The sequence below is a fragment of the Bos mutus genome, chromosome 2 (assembly GCF_027580195.1).
Source record: "Bos mutus isolate GX-2022 chromosome 2, NWIPB_WYAK_1.1, whole genome shotgun sequence".
Classification (NCBI taxonomy): Eukaryota; Metazoa; Chordata; class Mammalia; order Artiodactyla; family Bovidae; genus Bos; species Bos mutus.
In genome coordinates this window covers 8,433,919-8,455,548 of record NC_091618.1, presented here as the reverse complement: position 1 = coordinate 8,455,548, position 21,630 = coordinate 8,433,919, and the positions used below count along the sequence as shown (strand labels likewise).

Sequence of the window (21,630 nt, the reverse complement as noted above, 5' to 3'; positions counted from 1 at the left end):
TTTTAATGCTGTACTTTGAGGGCCTATCATAGCAATAACTAGCTCCTGACTGTGTTTGACTCACTTTGCCCTCCCAACAGCTCCAAAGGCCTTGCCTCTACATTTACAGATGAGGACATGAAAACAGTGTGGTTAAGGCATTTGCCCAAGGCCGCACAGCCAGGAAGTGGCTGAGTCAGGACTCCAGCCTTGGCAGCCTGGAGAGAGATTGTCCTAAGCACTGCAGTTCACTGTCTCAACACCGCCCCCATCCCTGGGGTCTGAAATCCTGCCACTGGCACAGAATCTCTTGAATTAGTCCTTTGCCAATGAAATGAGCTCTGGGAGTTGGTGATGGACAGAGAATCCTGGCGTGCTGTAGTCCCCGGGGTCGCGAAGAGTCGGACATGATCGAGTGACTGAACTGAACTGAATGAAATGAGTGTTCACCAGGAAGATAACATGGTCAGCCACAATGAAACACTGAGTGACCCATTATTTCCAATAATTCCTGGTCCCTCTGAGACGTTTTCCCCATACCCTTTGCCCTCCTCTGGCCTTTCTTCCAAAATCTTTGAGCCTTCAGCAGGACACTACTTTGGCAGCAAACAGTGGGAAGGCTGTGTCCAAACTTCAGAGCCCAGGCTTTGGATCCAGGCCGGCTGGGTGGGCTTGAACCTTGTGTTTGTCATTAACTAGCTGTGTGGCCATTACCAAAACAGTCACCTCGATTAGTCTCAATGTCCTGACCTGTTAAATGGATGTACTGGATGGTACCTAGCACCATCGCTTTACAGAGGATTACCTGGAGGATTTAAATTTAAATGAGATGATGTACTTGCAAGACTATTACCCATAATGCTCAACAGACGATGATGGTGATGATGGTGGCAGTGGTGGTAGCATCATCATCAACTCCTAGGGGGAAAGGTGGTCTCAGCAAGGTGCACAGAGGAGGGTGGGTTGGCTTAACCACCATGGATTGTCCAGTTTGGGTACCACCTCCCCCAGGAAGCCCTCCCTGATGAGTCCAGTTCCTAGTGCTCTCTTCCTCCAATGAACCCCTCTTGCCTCGTGGTATCACATGCCATGCTTGACTCTTTGCGACTCCATGGACTATAGCCTGCCAAGCTCCTCTGTCCATGGGATTCTCCAGGCAAGAATACTGGAGTGGGTTGCCATGCCCTTCTCCAGGGGATCTTTCCAACCCAGGGATCGAACCTGAGAGTCTCCTGCAGCTCCTGCATTGCAGGCATGTTCTTTACCTACTGAGCCACTTCGGAAGCTGCGTGATATCACAGATCGTCTTAATTGACAGGGTCGTGATGTCCTCTTTGTCTCTGCAGGCCAGTCGTAAGTGCCCTGAAAACAGAAGCTGTTTTCTCCTTCCAAATCCCCACACTAAGCTTGCTCACTTGTCAAGGGAAGGAAAGAGTCAGTAATAACACTGAGTTAGTTCTTTGTGCCCGGAGAAGGCAATGGCACCCCACTCCAGTACTCTTGCCTGGAAAATCCCATGGATGGAGGAGCCTGGTGGGCCACAGTCCATGGGGTCGCTAAGAGTTGGACACGACTGAGCTACTTCACTTTCACTTTTCACTTTCATGCATTGGAGAAGGAAATGGCAACCCACTCCAGTGTTCTTGCCTGGAGAATCCCAGAGACGGGGGAGCCTGGTGGGCTGCCGTCTATGGGGTCACACAGAGTCGGACACGACTGAAGCGACTTAGCAGCAGCAGCAGTTCTTTGTGCCAGTCCTGGTGTGCTCCACACACGGGCATGACCATTCCTTCTAATCCCTCACCCCGCTTTCATGAGATAAGTATTACCATCATTCTTATTTTACAGATGAAGAAACAGGCTCAGTGAGATTAAATAGCTAAAGTAGAAAAGCTGGAACTGGAAGCCAGACTTGTCCTTCTTCTAAACCCAGTCTTTTTTCCACTACAAGGAGAGGGAGAGATGAGGATTCAGTTCAGTTCAGTTCAGTCGCTCTGTCGTGTCCAACTCTCTGGGACCCTATGGACTGCAGCACAGCCAGGCTTCCCTGTCCAAAGCGGTGCCTGCATCACCGGAGGGATGGCAGGTGAAGAGCGCCCTCTATTGAGCATCTGTGTGTGATGACGGCAGAAGAGAAGCCCAGGGCAGAATCCTAGCAGTCAGATGTTCCTATGAGAACCTCAGCGCATCTTTAGTTTGGAAGAGTGTGTCCAGATCAATCTCTCAACGTGTGGCTGCCACCCTGATGGAAGAAGAGAATGAAAGAGATTCCAGACTGGGCAGCATCCATCCCCATAAGAGTAGAAATGTTGTGTGTTTGCTCTCCTGTTCTGTCCCCAATTTCTTGAAAAGTGTCAGGCAGAGAGTAGGTCCTCAACAAGTGTTTGTTGAATAAATGAATGAATGAATTAGAGGCATTGTTCCTTCTCTGTCATCCCTGTCTTGCCCATTCTCCCCAGTATTCAGAGAGCCACCATGATCGCTACATCTGTGCTAATCTCCGCGGGTGTCGTCCTGGGGAAGGTCAACCTGCTGCAGCTGGTGATTATGACGCTGATAGAGGTGACAGCCTTCAGTGCCACGAGGCTGGTCAGCATAAGCTACCTCGATGTGAGTCCTGGTGATGTGAGGAGGGACCTCTGGGATAAGGAATGAGCAGGTGGAAGGGGAGGGCTCCATCTCCATTTGATAAAGCTTCTGTGATGAAAAAAAAAATTAGAGACAGGCCAAAATGGGGTTGTAAAAGTGTGGTGTCTGCTCAACATTTAAACACACTGAGCAAATGCTATGGAAGGGGGTTCCCACAATAAAAACACGGCTGTCAAGGAAAGAGGTCAGTTCCTCACCATAGGCAGCGCATTATAAGCCTTCTCCTGCTTTGTTATGGTCCTCATGGTGGTTGTTTTAGAAAGCCGCATTAAGTAAAAGTCATCTCCTCTCTTCTCTGCAATGTGTTAGTTTAGCTGGTTCAGGGAAGGGTTTAGCATTGATTTTGAGAGTTCATGTCTTCTTAAAAACTTCATTTCAGCCTGGGCTTCTTTTGTGGAAGGACTCGGGGGAAACCAGAGCCATAAACCAGAGCTGTTTCAGCTCGGACACAACTCAAGAAATGAGAATTCCAATTTGACAATTGCCAAATGTGGTTTTTATATTCCTGGGAGACCTCAAAGAGATTAAAAATGCAAGATCTCTTCCACAGACTTACATTTTTACATGTGACTAAGTGTTCCTTACTTTTTCATTCATTCATTTCACAAATATTTGTTCTGAGCCTGTTCTGTACCAGGCAGTGGGAAAATGTGACTGTCATGGAACTTTCTTGTTTATTGGCAGAGGGAAAGACTGCCAATAATCAATAAAATAGGCAAAAGAGATAGCATGTTGAAAGTGAAAGTATTAGTCGCTGTCATGTCCAATTCTTTTGACCCCATGGACTGTAGCCTGCCAGGCTCCTCTGTCCATGGAATTCTCCAGGCAAGAATAATGGAGTGGGTTACAAGTTCCCTGGGTCAGGGGAACTCCCCAGCCCAAGGACTGAACCCACATCTCTTATGTCTCCTGTATTGCATGCAGGCAGATTCTTTGCCGACTGCTCTATAGCAGGGCTCTATAGCATGATAGATAGTGATAAGTACAATGGAGGAAAAAACACAATGAAGGAAGAAGATAGGAATAGTTGGGAGAGGGGATAAGGTGTTAGAGAGAGTGGCCAGGGAAGGCTTCATTGGGCAAATAATTTCTGAGTAAAGAGCAGGTGGCAGCAGGTGTGCAAGTCACGTGGGTATCTGAGGACAGGGGCAGATCAAGAGCAGAGCTGTGGGAGTGGTCTGCATCTTTCAAGAGTAAGATCTTATTACTGACACTATTCCTTTTAATTTTTTATTTTATTGTTATTCTTTTTTGGCTGCATCATGCCATGTGGAACTTCCCTAGCAAGGGGGACTAGGAATCTAACCTGTGTTCCCTACAGTGAAAGCATGGAGTCTTAACCACTGAACCACCAGAGAAGTCCACTGATACATTGTTTAGAATTGTTGGTATATAATGATAATAAGCCTGAAATGCAGGAGATCCATGTTCCATCCCCGGGTCAGGAAGTTCCCCTGGAGAAGCGAATGGCAACCCACTCCAGTATTCTTGCCTGGAGAATTCCATGGACAGAGGAGCCTGGTGGGCTACTGGCCATGGGGTCACAAAGAGCTGGACTTGACTGAGCGGGTAACACTTTCATTTTCAGCTGTAATAAAAAGGAGATGGACTTTTAGTTGCTTTTATTACTGTTTTAAATTCTCAACAGGCAACACATCCCCTTATTGCCTGTACCCAGAATAGAGCACTCCCTCTACTCTGTACTCCAGGCAGTAGAACAGGTGATCCAAAGTGGTGCTGACATGAGAGCATGGCTGTGGCTTTGAGGAAGAGCCAGGGAATGAGCAGGAGGGAAAGTCAGAGGGGTTGTGGGACAGCAGGTCATGCAGAATCCTGTTGGTCATAGTAAGAATGCCTACTTTGATACTGAAGGAGACAGGTGCCATTGGGGGATTCAGAGCAGAAATGTGCCATGAGCTGACTTAGATTTTAACAGGATCGCTTTGGCTGCTACATGGAGAAGCCAGTTGGGGGACAAGGGTGGAAATAGGGAGACCAGTTAGAAGGTTATCACAACAATTTGGGCAAGTATTGAAGTCGGTTTAAACCAAGGTGGGGGTCACTGGGGCATGGCAGTAAAAATTCTGCCAAATCTGGATATTTTTTTGAAGGCACAGTGGACAGGAGTTAACAGTAGCCCACTGAGTTATGAAGGGTTACTAAATTTGATATTTGTGTCAGGGGAGTGTATAATTTCCTCGGTTCAGTCTTGCCACAGCAAAAATTTGAAGTGACGGACGGACCAGTGTTACAGCTCCATGTTACAGTGTAGTTTTATTTAGAAAGCAAAGGAAAATAATCCTTGAGGGCAGGTCGACCCAAAAGACAGGAGAGGAAGAGAAGCCCCTTCCTCCTCCTTTTATATATTTTTTTCTCTTCCCTCTGACCCTGCCCTATGTAAATTGGGCTAGCCAGGAGGGCTGTTTGTTTAACCTCAGGTCCTCACTCCTTTGTTCTATTTTCACGGTCTTTTCCCTCCTTTGTCTTTTAGCCACCACCATTCTGGACTCCTTTTTCCTATTCTATCTACCTAACATTTGTAAAGCAAAATTAGTACATAGCTTGAATTTTCTGAAGACTTTAGCTTGGTATTATAAAATCTCTGGCAGCTTCATGTTGCAAAGTTTATGTTACTCATACTCCATGCAAAGAGTTGAAATTCTGCCAAAATGCAGCAGTGGGGTACGTGTCCATGTAGCTTTTTCCCCAGGTAAGTGGACTTCGGCCCAAAGCATTCAAAGCCAACCAGAGGGGAGTTCCCTGGCAGTCCAGTGGTTATGACTCAGCTCTTTCACTACTGTGGCCTGGGTTCAGTCCCTGGTCAGGGAACTAAGATCCCACAAGCCGAAAGGTACAGCCAATTAAATAAATAAAGCCAACCAGAAAACTACCAGGAATAAATAAATACACAGCAACTCATGGGGCTCCTCGGAAAGGGGGACTGCTGGGTGGAGTCAGTTTCCTGACTTCAAGTCATGCCTCTTGAATGAAGGCAGAACTTCCTAAATGGAAGGCAGGGATTTCCCTGGGAGCAGAGGCTGCTGATGCTCACTGCTTCCACTGGGTTTTGTTGCAGATGAACATGCATGTAAGCATGATGTATATGCACATGTTTGCGGCCTATTTTGGGCTGACTGTGGTCTGCTGCCTCCGGAAGCCTCTGCCCAGCGCATCAGAGGACAAAGATCAGACAGCAACGAGCCCCAGTTTGTTCACCATGCTGGGTGAGGACAAGGTGATGTGGGTGGGCTCAGATCTGGGGTGAGCAGGAGGCTCCAAAAGGGCTCTGCAGAAAAATCTCTCTGCTTTTCCAACTTTCCCGGGTGTCTGAAGCCCCTTTGTAATGACCCATTTCCTCAAGCAATGTTTGATGAATTCACATCTTTGAAGGAAGCATTCCCCTCTAGGGAACCTCTCTTCATTGATACCCAGAAGAGAGGAGAGACTTGTTACATCTCAGTTTAAATGAGGTTATCCGGGAACTGCCTTGCTGGTCCAGTGGTTAAGAATCCGCCTTACAATGCAACGGGGTGAGGGTTCAATTGCTGGTTGCTAACCAAGATCCCACATGCCCCAACTAAGACCTGATGCAGCCAAAAATAAATTTAAAAATAAATAAATAAGATTAGATTATCCAATCCTTTTGTCCTTAACTTAAAGAAAAGAATTAGATGGATGAAAAAAGGCAGACTTGGGAGTGGAGGAAAGAATGGGAACTGGAAGAGAGAAGTAATAATGTCTAATCTGAAGGGTTTTGGTAGAAGTGATGAATTTAAGGGCTGGGAGAGGCTTAGAGGAAGGAAATCGGCAGTGAGACTGCCAGCAGGCAACTGAATACCAGGCCGTGGGGCCAAGTGGAAGAGTTCCATTAATTTTAAAAAAATAATCATGTGGCCATCATAGGCTAGAGTCAGGAGGCTTGGGTTTTGGTGATTTCAACTCTCTGGGCCTTACTTTTCCTTGCCCATAAAGTATGTTAGCTGGGCCCTGCCGACTTAAGAATTCAGAGAGGAAACCAGACTTGTCCAAAGTTGGTGAGCAAGAAAGTAACAGAGATGAGACTGGCCAGGTCCGGGAGCCTCCTGTCTGAAGTCCCCTGAGACTGAGGCTTTGGAGCAGGAATACTGGTTCTGGCCACTGACCCTTTCTGGTCCACAGGCACCCTCTTCTTGTGGATATTCTGGCCGAGTTTCAACTCTGCTCTGCTGGAACTTGCAGATGAAAGAAAGATGGCCGTGTTCAACACCTACTACGCCCTGGCGGTTAGCACAGTGACCGGCATCTTAATGTCAGCCTTGGCTCACCCTCAAGGGAAGATCAATATGGTGAGGAGAAGGGCTGGCCCTTGGGCAACACTTGGGTCTTCTAGGCCATATTCATTCATTGGCTTCTATTTTGGGGGGCATTTACTCATGTTCTTTGTCAACATTGGGCTCAGAGTTTTACATAATTCTTAATTCACTTAATTCTTACAATAGCCATAACAGTAGGTACAATCAAAGAGCTTCCCTGGTGTCTCAGTGGTAAAGAATCTGCCTGCCAATGCCAGAGATGTGGGTTCGATCCCTGAGTTGGGAAGATCCCCTGGAGAAGGAAATGGCAACCCACTCTAGTATTTCTTGCCTGGAAAATCACATGGACAGAGGAGCCTGGGGGCTATAGTCGATGGGGTTGCAAAAGAGTCAGACATGACTCAGCAACTAAACAACAACAGTTACAATCAAAGCCCCCTTTTTCTGGTGACAAAGTTAAAGCCCTGAGTGGCTAAGCATCCAAGGATACATAACAACTAAGTGTGAGCATGGTTAGGATATTGAGTAACTGCTTTCAAGCTAAACGACTCCCGATCAGGGTGACTGCTCCCTGAGCCCGAGACATGGGGTGAGATAAGACCATTGATGAAGTCTCAGCAGGGGGGAGGGGCTGGTTTCAGGATCAGAGATGCAGGGAGGATGTTATAGTGTTGTCTTGCTATCAGCTTACCAGTAACTTAGATGCTGTCCTCTAGCTTACTTCATTTACCCACAAGCTATTCCTTTGCAGACTCACATCCACAAGGCAGTGCTGGCAGGAGGTGTGGCTGTGGGTGCCCCTTCTTACCTGATCCATGCTCCTTGGCTTGCCATGGTGCTGGGATGTGTGGCTGGGATGATCTCCATCGGGGGATTCAGATACCTGCAGGTAAGGAGCTGGGCGACTGATACCTGCTGCTTCGGCCTTACGCCAAGGTCCAGGCCCCTAGACTGTGGTGGGCCATCACGTATTGCTATGCACTGCATTAGGCGCTGGTTGGCAGCTTCTCAATTTAGCTTCAGAGCTTGGGTGAGGGACCTGTCCAAGCTGGATGATGCTTTTGCTAAGATCTGGGGAGCAAGTAACAGAACCAATTCAAGCTTGCTCAGGAATAAGGGGGATTTGTTATAAGGCTACTGGGACACCACTGAACCCAAGGATAGGAATGCTGCTGGGAGCCCAGGAATGACTGGCACCAGGGGTGGGAGTGTTGTGGGGAGCCCAAGAAGTTCCTGCTCTTCCTTTTTTTGCTTTTCCTGAACACCCGTTCTCTTTTCACTGTTCCTTCCTCTTCTATTCCACATGGTGGAATGTCATCTTTCTCTTCAAGAAGGCAGCCATGTGAAATTTCTTGGTACCAACCGCAAGTTCTTTGGAGAAGGGATTCATTGGTCTAACTTGGATAATATGCCCATCTTTGGCAGGGGTGGGAGACAAGGCACATGATGCATATATGGCTTTTGTCCATGAACCATGTGAAGGGAGATGGGAAAGGCAGCACCCAAAAGAGGGGTGCTGGGTTGATTATCCAGGTCATCTTCACTTCTGATTGTTTAGTTCTTCTTCTGAGTGGATGGATTTATCCTCCTTCAATATTCAACAGATAAGATCACAATGCTCCATCAGAGCCCATTTGTTACAACACACTTCTAAGAGAAATATTTAAGAACAACAAATCTTCATAGGTTTGAAGACTTGATGGAAGAAGAGGGAATAGATTATTGGTTGACACAAGAAGCTGAATTTGAATGAACCATGGATATTCAGGGAGGCAGTTTCAATCCCAAATAGGGAAGAATTTACCAACAGCTCAATCTGACCACAGACGGAGCAGTCTGCTTTTCATCTCTGAAGTGGAAACACACATCTTTTATCTCCTCTGACTTTGAGGCCCTCTGATGAAAGTAAGATGTGCACAGCCAAACATGTGTCATAGGAATTTCCTAGAAGTCCAGTGGTTCAGACTCCAAACTTTGACTGCCAAGTGCCCGGTTCAGTCCCTGGTTGGGGAACTAAGATCCCTCAAGCTATAAGGTGTGGCCAAAACTCGTGTATCATGAGTTATCATCAGGCTCAGTGTCCATCATTTTCTCTGTGCCTCAGGTTGCTTGATTCTATCGCCAGGGGAAGGATTCAAAGATGATTCACTGATTTTTTTTTTCATTCATTTGCTCAACACATTTAACAGACATCCTGTGTCCCAAGCTGTAGTGTAGTGAAGAAAATGGATAAATAAACACAGCACAGTTTAAGAACTGCTGCTGCTGCTGCTAAGTCGCTTCAGTCATGTCCGACTCTGTGCGACCCCATAGACGGCAGCCCACCAGGCTCTAGAGCACATCTAAGCTGGCCTGAGATGGGTCAGGAAATGCTTCCCAGGGCACAGGATGTCTCAGCTAAGCACTGACAGGGAACTAATATTCACCAGGGAAAGAAGTGGAAAATGTCCTCCAGGCAGAAGGAATAGTGTGTTCAAAGGCTCAGTGGTGAGAAGAGCATGTGACCCAACCAAGACACAGATGTTCTTTTGGCTGAAGCATCAAGTTCATCAGGGAGTGTGTCTCTCACCAGAGCTTTGAGAGATGGCTGGTGCTCAGGAACACCTCCTGGGGGAGCTGAAGAGTCTGAATTGTTAATCTGAACACAGTGAGGATTCTGAGGAGGGAACTAGCCTGATAAAATTTGCATTGGAGGCCTTTCCTGGTGGTCCATTGGTTAAGATTCCACCTTCCAATGCACGGGTCATGGGTTCAATCTCAGGCCCGGGAACTAAGACCCCATACACTGCAGGGCAACTAAGCCTGTGTGTGTCACACTACTGAGCCTGCACACCACTAGTGTCTGTGTGCCACAGTGGAAGACCCTGTGTGCTGGAACTAAGACCCAACGAAGCCAAATAAACAGATATATTGTTTAATTTGCATTGGCCTCCACATCTGTTGGCTCACGGCCATCTGGGAGGCCACGTGATGAAATGGAAGGAGTGCTGACTGGGACTCTGGTGGAGTGGTCAGCTTCTTACCTTTCAATCACCCAAGTAGTCTCTTGGATGGAGTTAGGTTTGGGCTGGACCAGTGGGTTTCAATCAACCGTTGGGGACATGGACAATGTCTGGAGACAGTTTTGGTGGATATACCTGGGAGAGGGCTGCTTCTGGCATCTAGAAGGTATAGGCCAGGGATACTGCTAAACCTCCTATAATTCACAGGAGGGCCCCTCAGTGAAAGAAAGTGAAAGTGAAAGTCGCTCAGTCATGTCCAACTCTTTGCAACCCCATGGACTATACAGTCCGTAGAATTCTCCAGGCCAGAACACTGGAGTGGGTAGCCATTCCCTTCTCCACGGGATCTTTCTAATCCAGGGATCGAACCTAGGTCTCTGGCATTGCAGGAGATTCTTTACCAGCTGAGCCACAAGGGAAGCCCAAGAATACTGGGGTGGGTAGCCTACGCCTTCTGCAGGGGATCTTCCTGACCTGGGAATCAAGCCGGGGTCTCCTGCATTGCAGGAGGATTCTTTACCAACTGAGCTCCCCCAACACAGCCCCAAATGTGAGCAGTATGGACCATGGCCAGCAGCACTGGTATCATCTGGGACTTTGTTAGAAATGTAGAATCACAGGCCCCAGACCTACTAAATCCAACTCTGCATTTGGATGAGCTGCCCAGATGCTGTGAGTACACACGCAAATCTGAGAAGTACTTATTTAGCTGAGCCCTAATGCCCATCCCCCGGATGCCCTGGATGCCAAGGGTCTGGGAAAGGGTGGGGAAGGTGTAGCAGTCCCACATGTAGCTCTGCTGATGATGATGTTTGTCCCCAGGCGTGTCTTCAGCGAAAGGTGCAACTCCACGACACCTACGGCGTGCACTATACCTTCGGCTTGCCGGGTCTGCTTGGAGGGATTGTCAACATCATGCTGATGGCGCTTCAGGCCCAGGGAGTCGATAAGTCCACGTGGGTCACTTGGCTCAGCCCCCTGTCACTCCATCCATCTCAGGAAGCAGTGTGCCCAGAGTCCTTGGCTGGGGGTGAGGGCCATACACTCAGGGCCAGGCAGTCAGAAGGCTTCAGTGAATATCTGTTGGCCAATTTATTCCAAAATTCCAGATAAGTCCCCACCTTGTATGGACTGTCCAGGTCACTTCTTTCTAAAGCAGTTAGCTTAAGTGAAAGGAAAAGCTGATAGTCCTGCTGCTGCTGCTGCTGCTGCTAAGCCGCTTCAGTCATGTCCGACTGTGCGATCCTATAGACGGCAGCCCACCAGGCTCCGCCGACCCTGGGATTCTCCCGGCAAGAGTACTGGAGTGGGTTGCCATTTCCTTCTCCAATGCATGAAAGTGAAAAGTGAAGTCGCTCAGTCGCTCAGTCGTGTCCGACTCTTAGCAACCCCATGGACTGCAGCCTACCAGGCTCCTCCATCCATGACATTTTCCAGGCAAGAGTACTGGAGTGGGGTGCCATTGCCTTCTCCATGATAGTCCTGAGGCCTCTCCAAATGTAGACAGAGGAGGCAGTCAGGCCCAAACCAACTGAGTCCATTTCTCAGCCCCTGGTGATTTAGGTGGTGGTGAAATAACCATGAGGTCTTGACCTGGGCCATGCTACCTAACCTCTCTGAGCCTCTGTCTCCCCATGGCAAATGAAGATAATGGTAGTACTTCCTCGCATAGGGGTGTTGGATGCTAGGCACTGTGTGGTTAAAAGGATTTGATATGTGATATGTTCATGTAGGAAAATGCTGAATACTGCTCATCCCTGGGACCCAGAGAGGAAAAGTATGTGGTTAATGTCTCAATTGTGAGGTGGGAATGTGGGTCCCTGGACCAGAGTCAGGTCCCACACCCCCCAGGCAATCAGATCAGATCAGATCAGATCAGTCGCTCAGTCGTGTCCGACTCTTTGCGACCCCATGAATCGAAGCATGCCAGGCCTCCCTGTCCATCACCAACTCCCGGAGTTCACTCAGACTCATAGACAGCAGTGATCAGAACTCTGACCATAGCTTTCTGAAAGTTGTTATCTTCTTGTTCTCGCTTTCTGGGTTTTTCTTCTGAACTTATCTTCTGAATGTGGCTCACACATAATGAAAGAGTGACTTGTGCATGATACAGGAATAGATTTTTCCAGATGAACCCATACAGTGATAACAACAATAAAATTACTGATGACAATCAGGACTATTTATTGACTGCTTTCTAAGTACTAGGCATTAAGCTAAAATCATTAGGTGTACCATCTTATTTAATCCTCACAACTACCTGGTGAGGTGTTATTAGCTTTCCCTAAGAAATGATACCTTGGGGGAGTTAGATGTCTGAAGTCACATGGCTGGAAGCTGGCTGTCGAGGTGGTGAGCACCAGCGGTGGGTGATGAGAAATTGTGTTTGGAAGCATCTCAGAGAAATCATGGAGAGCTAGTTCCTTATAATTCCAACAACAGAGACAACCATAGCCCCAGATTATAGGGATCATCTATGAGCAAATGAGACATACATCCTTGAGCTGCTTAGGGATGAGGAGGATCCCATTTGGGGATGAGGAGAGGATGGTGTATGTGAAACAAGGCATCTCAGTAACGGACTCCAAAGGTGTTCCTGCTGCTGTTTTAATAACTGTGTGACTGTCGGCAATTTCTTTCCTCTCTCCGGGGCCCTGAGTCCCCCTCTATAAAACGACGGGTTGATCTAGCAGGGTCCTACACTCAGATGCCTGTAGGGACCAGGCTGCTGCTGCTGCTGCTGCTGCTGCTGCTGCTACTGCTGCTAAGTCGCTTCAGTCATGTCCGACTTTGTGCAACCCCATAGACGGCAGCCCACCAGGCTCCCCTGTCCCTGGGATTCTCCAGGCAAAAACACTGGAGTGGGTTGCCATTTCCTTCTCCAATGCATGAAAGTGAAAAGTGAAAGTGAAGTCGCTCAGTCATGTCTGACTCTTTTGCGACCCCATGGACTGCAGCCTACCAGGCTCCTCCGTCCATGGCAGGTAAGGTTAAAAATGAGACCAGCAGGGGGAGGAAACCATGGGCATTTGTTCTTCAGTGCCCGGCAGCTTAAACCATCCAGAGACTCGGGATCAGTATTGTCAGATCTAATGACTTTTATTTTTTTTTTTAATTTTATTTTATTTTTAAACTTTACATAATTGTATTAGTTTTGCCAAATATCAAAATGAATCTACCACAGGTATACATGTGTTCCCCATCCTGAACCCTCCTCCCTCTAATGACTTTTAAAGAGAAGGCAGAAATCCAGAGTTATGCACATACTCCCCAAGTATTGGCAAAAGATTCAAAATCATTAGAAACACATGCGTGCTAAGTCGCTTCAGTTATGTCCAACTCTTTGCGACCCCATGGGCTCCCCTGTCCATGAAATTCTCCAGGCAAGGACACTGGAGTGTGTTGCCATTTCCTTCTCCAGGGGATCTTCCCGACCCAGGGATCCAACCTGGGTCTCTTGCATTGCAAGCAGATTCTTTACCATCTCAGCTACAGGGAAATCCCCCATTAGAAACACTGTGTGAACCAAATTCTGCTTGTGGGCTGCTGACCTGGAACTTCTGGATCACTTGCCCTCCCCTCCCCCGAATTCTGTGATTCTCTGGCTCTCCCAGAACAGTGGTTCTCAACAGCAACAGTATCTCCTGGGACTTGTTAAAAATGCAAATCCTCCCCTACCCCAGACCCACACAATTAGACCCAGCAGTCTGTTTTCTCAAGTCCTGTATGTGCTTCTCCTGCAAGTTCAGGTTCGAGAGGTGTTGCCCTATAGCAAAAAATAGAAACAAAGCAAAACAAACAACCAATCCGCTGCTAAGGGATTAACAACTGGCTTTCTGGTGAAACAAAGCCCTGACTTAGAGCATTTACTGATTACTCTGGTGCCAATACTCTCACCATGGCTGATTTCAAGCCATCAAAGGGATACTCCCAAACATGGAGTTGAGAGGAGATGAGAGCTGCGTGAGCCTGACTCCAGCACCGTCTCCAAGTCAAGTCTCATCAGGATGAGACAGCTGAGGACCAAGTATTAGTCTTCTCTCGTCTGCAGGAACTTGGCAAAGGGAAGGGCACAGTGACAGCAATGACCTCTCTCGGGGTGGCCTCTGGTCTGCTGAAAGTAAAGGGCACAGGCTTCGGGGACAAATAGAGCAGGGTCACACTTAACAGTTGTGTGACTTTGGGCATGGTATTCAAACTCTCTCTAAAGTCTCAGTTTTCTATCTGTAAAATAGGATGATAAGATGCACATCCCAGGGCTGCTGTGAAGATTCAGCAACATATAAGAAAGGGCTCAAGGCTTCGCTAGTGGCTCAGACAGTAAAAAATCTGCCTACAATGTAGAAGACTTGGGTTCAATCCCAGGAGGAAATGGCAACTCACTCCAGTACTCTTGCCTGGAGAGTCCCGTGGACAGAGGAGCCTGGTGGGCTACAGTCCATGGGGTCACAAAGAGTCAGACACCACTGAGCAACTGACGCTTTCACTTTCTTACAAGAAAGGGCTCAGGACAGTGCTTGGCAGGTAGTAAACACTCAACACACGGCCCCTTTCTTTAGGATAGTTACTGATGCTGCTGCCTCCGTAAGAAGGGCATCTGGATGTAATGGAGATGGCAAGAGGACTGGGCTGGTCGTCAGAGCACTTCCCAGGAAGTGTGGATCAGCTGCTTTAGTAGCTCTGTGTTATCGGACACGTCATTCCAAAGAATGACTTTCCATTCTTTCCACGAACAGTATTTGCCCATTTCCCTATTCAGGTGAGTGAGCGTAAATGAGTCAGATGCTGTGCCTGGAGCCTGGATGGAGCATTTTTCACAAATTGTGGGATTTTAAGTGGTGTGAAGACACACTTGAAGAGCACCGGATCACGCAGTGCAGGCGCCCTTTTGCAGTTCTCACGCAATTGGTTGATTACATCAGGGAAAAAGGCTTCCCTTAGGGCTGTCTCCACACTCTTCCCACCCTCGCTGACCTCCAACTTCAACAACAGCAGAGGAAACCTCAGTCTGAGATTTGCCCCGGCTGCTGCATCTAAAGGAGATTAAAGCAGTATTTTTTTTCACTGTGTCTTGGTTACCTCCTACTTCTCTTCCATTTAAGCTAGTGACACAAAGTTCCTTTTAAATAGATTTATTAAAATTTTTTTTAAGTTTACTTAAAGAAAAATATATGGGCTTCCCTGGTGGCTCAGATGGTAAAGTGTCTGCCTGCAACGTGGAAGACCTAGGTTCGATCCCTGGGTTGGGAAGATCCCCTGGAGAAGGAAATGCCAACCTACTCCAGTACCCTTGCCTGGAAAATCCTATGAACGGAGGAGCCTGGTAGGCTACAGTCCGTAGGGTTGCAAAGAGTCGGACAGGACTGAACGACTTCACTTTAAAGAAAAATATTAAAAACAAATCTCTGGGGCTTCCCTGGTGGTCCGGGGGTAAAGAATCCGCCTGCCAAGGCAGGAGATAAAATCCGCATGCTGGGTGGTCACTAAGCCCGAGCACCACAGCTACTGAGCCTGTGCCCTAAGCCCAGGAACTGCAACTGCTGAAGCCTTGCACTCTGCAGCCTGTGCTCTGCCACGAGAGAAGCCACTGCAATGAGAAGCCTGAACACCACAACCAGAGAGTAGCCCCCGCTCGCCACAACTAGATAAAGCCCACACTCAGCAATGAAGACCCAGCGCAGCCATAAACAAATAGATAAATAATAGTATCCCTGGAATGCAGACCTGGCCAAATCTGAGAAGGGAGCCCGCCGATGTGGAGATTTGGCCACTTTTGTGGGTAGGCAGAGCTGCCTGGTTTGAATCCCTAGAAACACCCATTCCAAGCTACGTAGCTATGGGACCCTTGGTTCACTTTCCTAACCTGCTCCTCCCATTTGTGAAGGAGGGACTTTCAGATGGTGAACTGTAGAGGCTGAGGCCCTGGCGCAAGGAGCCCACCCTGTGTGGGGAATGTTAACACAGCCATTTCTGCCTCATCCATTTCCACTCTCAGATGGCAGTAGGATAGAGGGAATTTGGGTTGTAAGTAGCAGATTTGGGTTTAGCCTTTAATCTACGTACAATGCAGGAGACCCTGGTTCGATTCTTGGGTCAGGAAGATCATCCGGAGAAGGGAATGGCTACTCACTCCAGTATTCTGGCCTGAAGAATTCCATGGACTATTCCACGGGGTCGCAAAGAGTCAACACGACTTAGTGACTTTCGCTTTTCAATTTTATTCTACACTTACTACTTTTTTAAGAAACTTTTTTCTTGTAATACAATCTACTTCCAGAATAGTCAAGTATCATAAGGGTTGGCTTCCCTGATGGTCCCGTGGTAAAGAATCCACCTGTCAATGCAGGAGATACAGGCTCCATCCCTGGTCCGCGAAGATCCCACATGGCACAGAACAACTAAGCCTGTGCTCCACAGCTATTAAGCCAGCGCCCTAGAACCTGCGCTCTGCAAAAAGAGAAGCCACTGCTATGAGAAGCCCACATACTGCAACCAGAGAGTAGCCTTCACTCACTGCAACTAGAGAAAAACCCACGCCGTAGCACCAAAGCCCCAGCACAGCCAAAATAAACAAAAAAAAATTTTAAATGTATCATAAGAATACCACTTAGTGACTTCTGACACAGCCAATAACCAGCACACAGAACTCTGTGTCCTGTCCCAGGGCAACCACCAACCTGACTTCTAAGAGCAGCAATCAGTCTTGCCTGCTTTTGTCCTTTGAATGCATAAAATCATACAGGAGGTCTGCTCTTGTGTTCTTCTTGGCTTCTTTCACTCAACTTTGAAGTTGTGAGATCCATCCATGTCGTTATCTCTGTAGATTGTTCATTTTCATTGGCGAATAACATTGATTTGTGCTTGGGCTTAATTGATAAAGGCAACTGAATGACAACATGGAGAGGTCAACGTCATTGAACGGAAACGTCAGTGTTCCAATTGCCCTGGAAATGAGAGGCAGGACATACCATGCAGGGACACGTGAAAGCTTATCACATGCAGGGAGCAGGCAGTAGAGAGAGACGGCAGCAGAGACTATGTCTTTAGGACTAGAGTGGCAGGGGAGGGACACAGGGATGTCCCCTACAGGCCGAAAGTGAAAACACAAATGTTAGAGCTTGCAGTTGGGGGCTTGCAATGAAAGTTGACTTATGAGAGATCGAGGTAAACAATGTTGACACTTAGTTTGGCCCTGCAATAAATGAGTGGCAAATACAACATTTAAGAAAACATAGAACAGAGTTCCATTATATGAACACAGCACAATTTACCCATTGTCGATGAGCAATGGGTAGTTCCTAGTGTGGAGCTAGTATTGTTGTTATGAATGTGCTAGCACTTTTTTTTTGAACCTACAAATGTGCTTCTGTTGAGTGTATGCCTAGAAGTTGAGTTGGATCGTACAGTTTTCATACAATCTGCTTCAGTGGATACTTTCAGTTTTCTATTGGGGTTTATACAGTAGAAACTGAGAGCTTCCTTTACCCAATATATAATTTAGACATCAAACTTACTGTTTTAATATTCATTTGCTTGATGACTACTTAAGCGTAGTACTTTTTTTGGCATTTGAATACCTCCTCTTTGGAAATGTCTGTTCAATTTCTTTTGCCTACTTTTCTGTTGTATGTTCTGACTTTTTCTTATTGATTTCTAGGAATTTTTTTTTTTTTTCCTGGGGTACTGAACCAGGAAGCAAAAATATGGAACACTTCACGAATTTGCGTGTCATCCTTGCGCAGGGGCCATGCTAATCTTCTCTGTATCGTTCCAATTTTAGTATATGTGCTGCTGAAGCGAGCACTGATTTCTAGGAATTCTTTAAAAATTCTGGATATTGGTCTTTTGTCAGATATACGTACTGTAAATAGCTTCCCCAGTTTTGTGGGTTATTTTTCACTTTCTTAGTGATGTCTTTTGATGAACAGAAGTTCTTAATTTTATTATAGTTCAATGTATCATTGTTCCCTCTGTTGAGTTCTTATGTGTCCTGTTTAAGACATTTTTGCCTACTACAGGGTCACATAGATGTCCTCCAAGGGCCACTTAATAGCTTATTTATTTATTATTAATTTAGTTTTTTTAATTAGAGGCTAATTACTTTACAACATTGCGGTGGTTTTTGCCATACATCGACATGAATCAGCCCTGGGTGTACATGTGTCCCACCATCCCAAATCCCACTCCCACCTACCTCCCCACCCCACCGTTTAATAGTTTAAAGTGAAGCCTTGGGGTTGCTTTGAAGGAGAGAAGACAGGGAAGTATGTTCAAGGTGGGGTGGGCAGGGGAGATGGGTCTGTTGGCCAAGTTGTACCCTATCTTGCCCTTATAGACATAAAACCTTTCTTTTTCTTGCCCTGAGAGACATAAAACCTTTATCTTTAATTGCCTAATGAGGAAACTCAGGACTCCAAGGTTAAGTGCCCAGGGTCACACAGCTAGTGACAGAACTGGGACTTGAACTGGGTTTTCTGACTTATGGCCTAGTTCATTATCCACGAACTAAACTAAGCCAAAGAGGATCTTGAAACCCCTCCTACGTGTCTGAGCAGCTTTGCAGGAGAGTGATGGGAAGGGGCTTCCTGGGGAGGGACATTTGCTCTCCTGGCAGCCTTGCTGGCAGCGTCAGGAGAGTGATGGGAAGGGGCTTCCTGGGGAGGGACATTTGCTCTCCTGGCAGCCTTGCTGGCAGCGTCAGGAGAGTGATGGGAAGGGGCTTCCTGGGGAGGGACATTTGCTCTCCTGGCGGCCTTGCTGGCAGCGTCAGGAGAGTGATGGGAAGGGGCTTCCTGGGGAGGGACATTTGCTCTCCTGGCGGCCTTGCTGGCAGCGTCAGGAGAGTGATGGGAAGGGGCTTCCTGGGGAGGGACATTTGCTCTCCTGGCGGCCTTGCTGGCAGCGTCAGGAGAGTGATGGGAAGGGGCTTCCTGGGGAGGGACATTTGCTCTCCTGGCGGCCTTGCTGGCAGCGTCAGTACTGATGCACATAGTCCTTTTGATCCCCAGTGGTCTTTGCGGCCTGATGCCCCAATGTGACCAGCTCTGCTTTGTCATTTCTAGGCTCGGCTACAAGGTACTCATCGACCTCGGGGCGCTGGCCTTCACCATCATCATGGGTGTGGCCTCTGGCCTCTTGACAGGTCAGTGTGAGACCACCCTTCTTCCATCATCGTCCAGGGCACAGGGTCTAGGCCGAGATTGCAACTGCCCCATGGTTGGGCATGTATGTGTCCATCTCCTTCCCCATGAACCCACCCCCTTCAGCTCCAGCCAAATAAGGCGAAGGGCTCATATCTTGATTTAAAAAAACAAATGAACACAGAATCACAAAATTTCAGAATTGGGAAGGCCCTCAGAGGTCACCTGAACACTATAGCCTCTTGAGCCCAGGACTGGTGATTTCACTGAATTTTGTACAGAAGACTAAGGAAACCCTGATGCTTACAGAGCTTACCTTTTATTCCCTGATAACACTTATACTGCTATTTTGTTCAGCAAATAGACGAGGTACTAGGGACACAGCAGTGAACAAACCAAATTCCCTGGTCATACCGAATGGATACTCTAGGTGGAGAAGGAGCTTTCACCATAAACAGAAAAAAATACGGTACATCAGATGGTGATAAGCACTATGATGAGAAATAAATCAGGGTAGGGAAATGCAGAGTCATGGTGAGAGTGGGGTGCTCTTTAGGAAGGGTGGTAAGGAAGGCCTATCTAAGAAGTTGACCTTTAAGCAAGGACTTGACTGCAAAGAAGGAGGGAGACATACTGTGTATTTATTTGGGAGAAGAACTTTCCGTGAAAAGGGACAGCAAGGCCAGAGGCACTGAGGCAGGAGCATCCTTTGCTTGTTTGGGGAATAGCAACGATGTCAGTGTAGCTGATGTAGCTGGAGAGATGGGGAGAGGGGAAGGGGTTGGAGACAGAGTGGAGCAAGGAGCCAGATCATTCTGGAGATGAGAGGCCATTAGAGGTCTGTAGGCAGAGGACTGAAGTAAAGAATCTTGCAAGTGTGAGTGTGAAAGTCGCTCAGTCATGTCCAAATCTTTGCGACCCTCTGGACTGTAGCCTACCAGGCTTCTCTGTCCATGGACTTCTCCAGGCAAGAATACTGGAGTGGGTAGCCATTCCCTTCACCAGGGGATCTTCCTGACCCAGGGATCGAACCCAGGTCTCCCACATTGCAGGCAGATTCTTTATTATCTGAGCCACCAGGGAAGCCCCCAAAACACACATGGCATGTGGGATCTAGTTGCCTGACCAGGGATCAAACTGGAAGTGCAGAGTCCTAGCCATTGGACCACCAGGGAAGTCCCAAAAGAATCTTGGGGAGACAGCAATTTGCCTGTCTTACTTATACACAAGATGAAAACATGCTTTCTGTCCAGAATTGTTCACTGTTACTCTACAGGTAAATACCTTTTCTTGGTTAGACTCTCACATATTGTGTCTCTAAGCATGGAGTGAACACCAAATAAGAGACAAAATAGCCAAAGCAGACACTAAAGAATGGTGTGACCTTGGGTGAATGGTGTGACCATGTCACTTTACTCTTTCAAAGCCAGGCATTGGCTGGCTTTCTATAAAGTGGATGGATTATAGTAACTAATCATTTGGCATCCTTTCAGCTCTAAAACATGTATGATAGTACTTTTTCTGGGCCACACAGCATGGTTGGATGGCGTCAGTGACTCGATGGACATGAGTTTGAGCAAACGTCGGGAAATGGTGAAGGACAGGAAAGCCTGGCATACTGCAGTCCAAGGGGTGACAGAGTCAGACACCACTTAGTGACTGAACAACAATGGCATGGGGAATCTTGGTTCCCTGACCAGGGATTGAAGCCATATCCCCTGCATTGGAAGCACAGAGTCTTAACCATTGGGCTACCAGGAAAGTCCCGAAAGTGCTTTCTGGAATTTTCGAGAATGAGATTGGCTAGAATTGCTTTAAGGTACCAATTGGCCTCAGCTTTCAACAGAGTCTGAGACAACTGATTAAATGCAGATGAGAACAAGGCCTCCTGCCGTAAGTTTACATTCTCTTGGTGGTGGCAGTCCAACCCCAAAGAGAGTTGCCAGATTTTTGAATTTTGCCAGAATTCTGAATTCTGCCAACTCAGAATTCAGAATTAACTGAGCATCCTGCATCTTATTTGGCAGTCCTACACCTGGGCGCTCATGCCATTCACCACTGCAACCAGCGTAGACCAAGTGACACTGAATTGTGCTGTCTTGTAAAGCAACTCAGAGGGCTTCCCATGCTTCACTGAGATCAAGAAAGAGAATAAAGACACTCCTATTATTCCTTTAAGAGTTAAGAACAATGAGCTTTCATCCTTATATGTTGCTTTCTACTTGAGGAAACTGGTGATTGAAAAGTACCTGGACAGGATTTCCCTGGTGGCCCAGTGGTTAGGACTCTGCACTTCCACTTCAGCGTCGCAGGTTCAATCCCTGGTCGGGGAACTAAGATCCTGCATGCTACTTGGCCAAGAAAAGAAAAAGAAAGACAGCCTTCCATGTGTTGTGTACCACAAAGACATTCCCTAATATTTCCCCAAGTTAAAAAAAAATTTATGTGGACAGTATAAGGGGAAAGAGGCCTCCAAGAAGCCAGGATGGCACTAAATTGACCCCCTAAAATCAAGCATTTTACCCATGAAGAGACCCCTTTCTGTGAAGCCCTCCCATAGGCACTTAG

The 21,630-nt window shown here is 47.3% G+C and overlaps 1 protein-coding gene and 1 non-coding gene across 2 annotated transcripts in view; one reads left to right on the top strand and one right to left on the bottom strand.

The window, feature by feature from the left end:
- The window catches only part of RHCE (Rh blood group CcEe antigens), a 40,929-nt gene that overhangs the window by 14,103 nt on the left and 5,196 nt on the right, over positions 1-21,630 (top strand). Inside the window, exons 3-8 of the mRNA XM_005895854.2 lie at positions 2,439-2,589; positions 5,705-5,852; positions 6,787-6,953; positions 7,672-7,809; positions 10,745-10,878; positions 18,985-19,064. Of these exons, the coding sequence (XP_005895916.2) occupies positions 2,439-2,589; positions 5,705-5,852; positions 6,787-6,953; positions 7,672-7,809; positions 10,745-10,878; positions 18,985-19,064 (818 nt within the window). The remainder of the gene's footprint in view (positions 1-2,438; positions 2,590-5,704; positions 5,853-6,786; positions 6,954-7,671; positions 7,810-10,744; positions 10,879-18,984; positions 19,065-21,630) is intronic.
- LOC138985062 (U6 spliceosomal RNA) lies at positions 17,620-17,726 on the bottom strand. The gene has a single exon (XR_011462301.1). It is a non-coding gene; the product is annotated as a U6 spliceosomal RNA (small nuclear RNA).